General features: G+C 40.0%; 1 protein-coding gene across 1 annotated transcript; it reads right to left on the bottom strand.

Moving 5' to 3' along the window:
• Positions 1 to 5,546: 5,546 nt before the first annotated feature.
• KANTR (KANTR integral membrane protein) lies at positions 5,547 to 6,018 on the bottom strand. The gene has a single exon (XM_070067298.1). It carries the CDS (start codon positions 5,910 to 5,912, stop codon positions 5,682 to 5,684), a length of 231 nt encoding a protein of 76 aa, XP_069923399.1. The 5' UTR covers positions 5,913 to 6,018; the 3' UTR covers positions 5,547 to 5,681.
• Positions 6,019 to 6,262: the final 244 nt, after the last annotated feature.

Here is a 6,262-nt window from a genome sequence, read left to right as displayed (position 1 = left end):
AAGTCTTAAATTTCTGGCTGTCTGCAGATCTACTGAATCATAATTTTTTTTATTTAGTAAATATAAATTTCCAAAGTACAGTTTATGGATTACATTGGCTTCCTCCCCCCCATAATTTCCCTCCCATCTCCTGCTCCCTCTCCAATTACTGAATCAGAATTTTTAAACACTGGGTCTAGAACCGACTTTTTTTTTTTTAATGCTCCCAATTATAATAATCTTTTGGAAGAGGGGAGGGGAGGGGAGGAGAAGAGAGGAGAGGATGGGAGGGGAGGAGAAGAGAGGAGAGGATGGGAGGGGAGGGGAGGGGAGGGGAGGAGAAGAGAGGAGAGGAGGAGAGGGGAGAGGAGAGGAGAGGAGAGGAGAGGAGGGGAGGGGAGGGGAGGAGAAGAGAGGAGAGGAGGAGAGGGGAGAGGAGAGGAGGGGAGGGGAGGGGAGGAGAGGAGAGGAGAGGAGAGGAGGGGAGGGGAGGGGAGGGGAGGGGAGGGGAGGGGAGGGGAGAGGTGAAAACCAAGCAAGCAGTGGAAGATGGTCCAAGTGCTTGGGCCCCTGCCAAACACATGGGAGACCAGATGGAGTTCTGGACTCCTGGACCTCGTTGTTGCAGCCATTTGGAGAGTAAACCAGTGGATTGGAGATCTCTCTCTCTCTCTCCCTCTCTCTGCCTTTCAAATATGTAAAATAAATCTTTAAAAATTATGAATGATGGCCAGGTGCTAGGTGCCTTACATATGTTCTAACACTCACAACTCCCCAAGGTAGCCTTTAGTCCCTTTCATCGATGAGGAAGCTGACAGAGAGAACAAGTGACATGGCTAAGATCACCCCATGGAGACGCAGGCCTCCATGCTTTGAAACAGCCTACTAGCTGCCACAATCCAATTTTTCCTGCATAGGAGAGATAAATCCCAATATCTGAGCATAAGATTGGCAGGCCCTGTCACGGGTTTCTACTCCATGACTGCTGTCAGGACTGAGAGATATTCCTCTTCACAATACCCCCACCCATGAGACGGAAGGAGACTCCATAACCTCCAGGACAGTGGCCAGTGACACCAACACCAGGGAAGGACTAAAGGAATCAAGTCACATAAATTTCACAGTCTAGTCAAGGAAGCCAGGCACACTGGAGGCTGGTGTGGATAAGCTTATGGACAGTCATGTCAGAATAACTTTTCATTAACTTTCTAAATAGTTACTAGATTGGCATGTGAAGAGGAGCTATAAACTCCTCATGAGTCTTTCCTTGAAGTCTCCTAAGACGGTCTCATGGAAAGACAGGTGCACTGTAAGGCAAGTTGCCCATGCTGTAGCCGTTGCCTGGATTGCCCCTACCTCCCCAGACTAAACAGTGAGAAGATTCCTACTCATCTTTGAAGATTAGTTCATATGTCATGTCTTCGAAGAAACCGTTCCTTACTCTCTAAGCTGGGCTGTGTGCTCCTTAGTGGCTTGCCACAGTCTATCATACATACCACTGTTACTGCACTGACCATATAACCCTGAAATTACAGGTCTGTGTTTGCAAATATATCTTGAGCATCTTTGTGTCTTCAATATAGAGCAGGAGAGTTGACACATATGTGGTTAGACAAACTTCGTTCAGTTGAACTTCAAACTCGTTGGATAGTGAAACTCAGTGTGATAATACTACATGGATATTAGCCTAGAGAAGAGGTCTCCAGGGGAATGCTGCAGAGCTCTGTCTACATTGATGGTACTATGATTATATTAGCAGGTGACAAAAATAAGGGAGTAAGTCACATATTAGACAACATAATTAATACACAAATAGTCACGGGCAGGCAGAAACAAAGGGAGTCAGGCTGGTCTCCAAAGCAGGTTAGGAGCCAAGTCAGGATTAAAGCCAGAGCTAAAACGCCATGGCCTCTTGCCTCCTTGATGATGGTAAATAATCTCTTCTTGGCCGGCGCCGCGGCTCACTAGGCTAATCCTCCGCCTGCGGCGCCGGCACACTGGGTTCTAGTCCCAGTTGGGGCATCGGATTCTGTCCCGGTTGCTCCTCTTCCAGTCCAGCTCTCTGCTGTGGCCCAGGAAAGCAGTGGAGGGATGGCCCAAGTGCTTGGGCCCTGCACCCCATGGGAGACCAGGAGAAGTACCTGGCTCCTGGCTTCGGATTGGCACAGCACGCCAGCCATAGCGGCCATTTGGGGGGTGAGCCAACAGAAGGAAGACTTTCCTCTCTGTCTCTCTCTCTCTCTCTCACTGTCTAACTCTGCCTGTCAGAAAAAAAATAATAATCTCTTCTTGAGCTGAAACTTACCTTCTTGTGGTATCCACCATTATAATAATGCTTATCATGTGCCAGACGCTGTACCCGCTTCTGCACTGTTCCATCCCCACTGGGACCACAGAATAAAGTCTAATGAGAGTGATCCGCTTGGCCTGGGGAATGAAGAAACAGTCTCTTACAGGACAAAAGAAAAGGGGATGCTAGCCGGATCCCAGTGAGAGTCGGGCTTTGTTCTTTACTAGGTGACAGGCAGGCATGACAACACAACAGTTTGAGAGCTGTTTGAAAAAGAAGCAGGCCTGCCTTCCAGAGATCGAAGGTGTGGAGTCAGTCACAGAGAATATGTGCCTTTGTCACCACCAACTGCTTCCCAAAAGAACTCAGGAGCTATCCTCACTGCTTCTGCACACCCCCCACCCTTCTGAACAATGCCCTCGCACAGTGTTACAGGCCTTCGTGTCTCCCCTGCTTCCCAAGGCATTTCTGTCTCTATCCTCCATGTTAATTAAGTCATTCATTCATTTTTTGATTCCACAAATATTTATTGAGTGTCTACTAAATATTACTATGCACTGTTTTTCTTGGTACTGGAGATACAGAAGTGAACAAAACAGAAGTTCCTGCTTTGTGGAGCTTACAGACTATTAGGGAGAGAGAAACACTAACCACAATAAAAAAATATATAAAATGCATCAAGTGGTAATCAGTGCTTTGTAGAAAAATAGAACATGTACAGTAAGATACGGAAGTAGAAAATGCAGGTGAAAGGGGTTATTTTAGATATGCGGATCAGGAAACACTTCTCTAGGAAGGTGCCGTTTGAGCGTATTGGAAGTACTTGGGAAAGTCAACAGATTATCTGGAAGGATGGGTGTTCCAGGCATTGACAAGAGCAAGTACAAAGGCCCTGAAGAAGGAGGGTACCCAGCATGCTTGAGAAACAGTGAGGAGGCCAGCGTGGCTGGAGGAGTAAGTGATGAGGAACATGACAGGAGCCGATAGTAGAGAGGTGAAGGGAATCAGACTGTGCAGGGACTCTTTGGCCATGGTGAGGGATTTGGCTTTTGTTCCGAGGGAGTTGCATGGGAGAATTTGAGCAGACAAGGGACATGATGTGATTTGGATTTTTAAAAGAATTTCAGAGAAGAAGTAACAGGTACTAGAAGACTAAGCAAAAAGAAAACAGAAATGTGTATAACAAAGGATATGTAATCACTGTATTCTATGCAGTTTTGATGTGAATACTATTTACAGTGTCATCCTCATGCAAATGGTGACTACCAGTTGAACAAAAAGGGTATGAACTGCTTAAAGAAGTGGCAGATGTAATTACAAAGAGGAGCAACCAACAAGAAACAATTAGGAATGGCTAGGAAGATTAGAAAGTAAAATATATGAAATCTGCACAAATGAAAAATGCAATTTTTGAAATGAAAACTTAATGGATACATTAAACATCAGAATAGACAAGGCTGAAGAGAAACTCAGTAAGCTGAAAGATATATCTGAAGAAATTGCCCAGAATGAAGTACAGGCAGACAAGGAGATATAGAAAATATCAGAGGTGTTATGAGAAGTAGAAGACAGAATGAGGAGGTCTAAAATGTGAATAACTGGATTCTGAAAAAGATAGATAGATAGATAGATAGATAGAAAGAGAGAAAGAGAGAGAAAGAGAGAGAGAAAGAGAGAGAAAGAGAGAGAGAAAGAAAGAAAGGAGGAAAAACAGGCAATATCTGAAGAGATAATAGTTGAGAATTTTCTAGAAATTATAAAAAACATGAATCCAATGAGCTATGAAAGCACATTTCCAAAGTAGAATAAAGAAAAAAAGAAATAAATGCCTAAACATGTTAGAATGAAACTGCAGGATCCCCTGCACACCTCACTCAAAAAAATGAACAATCTATGCACAAAAAACCTAGAAATTAGATGGATGGCAGACTTCTCAAAGGCAAAATAGAATGGGAACATATCTGTAAAAAATTACATTGTAAGAACAAGGATAAAATAAAGACATTTATATATAACAAAGACTGGGAAAACTTAACACCAAAAGACCTGTACTAAAAGAACATTTAAACACTGTACTCAGAATGAATGAAAATGATCCCAGAAGAATAGTCTGAGATGTAAGAATGTATGTAAGTAAATCCAAACATTGTCTATACAAAATAATACTGATGATGATGATGTATAATTGCAAGGCTAGGAACAAAGAGTAGCAAACTAAAATATCTGAAAATAACAGCATGGGGTCAGGACAGGAATGACTAGAATTGAAGTTTTCTAAGTTTCTTGCATTGTTCAAGGGGGGGTGGTGGTGGTGAAAACACTGTTTAACTTTAGATTTTATAAGTTAAACATATATGATAAAATTTCAAAGACAACTGAAGAAAAAATTAGAAAAAGAAATCCAAACAATAGGCAGGGGAAAAATGAATTATAAAACAAATTTCAAAACTACAAATGCAGGTGAGAAAAGAGAAACTGAAGCATGGAAAGGGTAGAAAGAGGTAAGCATGATGGTATAAACAAGTCCAAATATATCACAATTAAAGTAAACAGACTAAACTTACCAATTAAAAGAGAGAACAGCTATATGCTGTTTCCAAGAGATATAATTAAAGCATAAGGGCATGCAAATACTCAAAAGTAAAAGGATGGAAAATTATATACCACACAAATCCTAACAAGCAGAAAGGTGTGTGTTGCTACATTAATACAAGATAAAATAGACTTCAAGGAAAAATGCATTATCAGAAATAGAGAGGGCCATTACATATTTACCAGGAATATACAACAAATCTTAAATTGAATATTCCTAATAAAATACCCTCAAAATATATAAAACAAAAAAGATAGAGAAATACAAGCAGAAATTGACAAATCCACCATCACAGTTAAATATTAACACACTTCATTCAATTATTGGTAGATCATGACCAAAAAAATCAGTATAAAGAAAATTTGAGTGACACAATTAACAAACTTGATAAGAGACATGTAGAACTCTGTATTCAACAATTAGGGAACACACATTCTTATAAAGCATATAGGAAACATTCAAAAATATTGATCATGTACTAAATCATAAAACAGGTCTCAATTAATTTCAAAGAATTGTTATCACAGAGATCATATCCTCTGACTATAATACAATTAGAGTAGACTTCAATAACAAAGAGATACAATTTAAAGTCCCCAAACATTTGGAAACTTAAAATCATACTTCTATTTTAACTCATGGGTCAAATAAGTAACCTTGATGGAAATGTTAAGTTCTTGGAACTAAACAATAATGAAAATAACTACATATCTGAACTTGTGGAAAAGCAGTCATTAAAGGAAAATTTAGACCCTTAAATGCACAAATTAGAAAACAAGAAAGACTAAAATTAATGAGCTCAATGTCCACTTTAAGAAATTAGAAAAAGAACAAGAGAATAAACCCAAAAAAAGTGGAAGGAAGGAGATCAAAAAAGATAAGAGCAGAAATTAAAGAGATAGAAAACAAAGACACAATAGACAGAAGCAACAAAGCCAAAAGTTGGTTCTTTGAAAAGACTAATAAAATAGACAAACCTCTGGTGAGATTGATCAAGAAAAAAAGTGAAAAGGCACAAATAACCAATATTAGCAATGAAAAGGGAGACATAGCTACAGATTATATACAGCAGAGAATTTAAAAAAAGGGAATTTTAGACCAATGAATTTGCAAATGTAAACAAAAATGAACTAATTCTTAGGAAAATAAATCTTACCAAAACTGACTCAAGAAGAAAAAGAAATCCTCAGTAATTCTATACTACTAAAGTAACTGAAGCAGTAGTTAAAATTCTTCCCACCAAAAGAACAAACAAAAACAGAACGCAAAGTTTTCCAGTTGTTCTGTGGATTACAGGTAGGTAAAGATATATCGATTCCCTTAGCTCTATAGGTGTTCAGGTATGACCTGAGGCAGTGCAGACTGTAGGTAGGCCACCTCTCTATGGAAAGCCTCCTCTG

Source organism: Oryctolagus cuniculus, chromosome X (genome assembly GCF_964237555.1).
Source record: "Oryctolagus cuniculus chromosome X, mOryCun1.1, whole genome shotgun sequence".
NCBI lineage: Eukaryota > Metazoa > Chordata > Mammalia > Lagomorpha > Leporidae > Oryctolagus > Oryctolagus cuniculus.
Note: the sequence above shows the minus strand (reverse complement) of the source record. Positions and strands in the feature narration are given on the sequence as shown.

Excerpts from the sequence above, each read along its gene's own strand:
- KANTR (XM_070067298.1), bottom strand. The coding sequence starts at position 5,912 with ATGTCTCCCTTTTCATTGCTAATATTGGTTATTTGTGCCTTTTCACTT.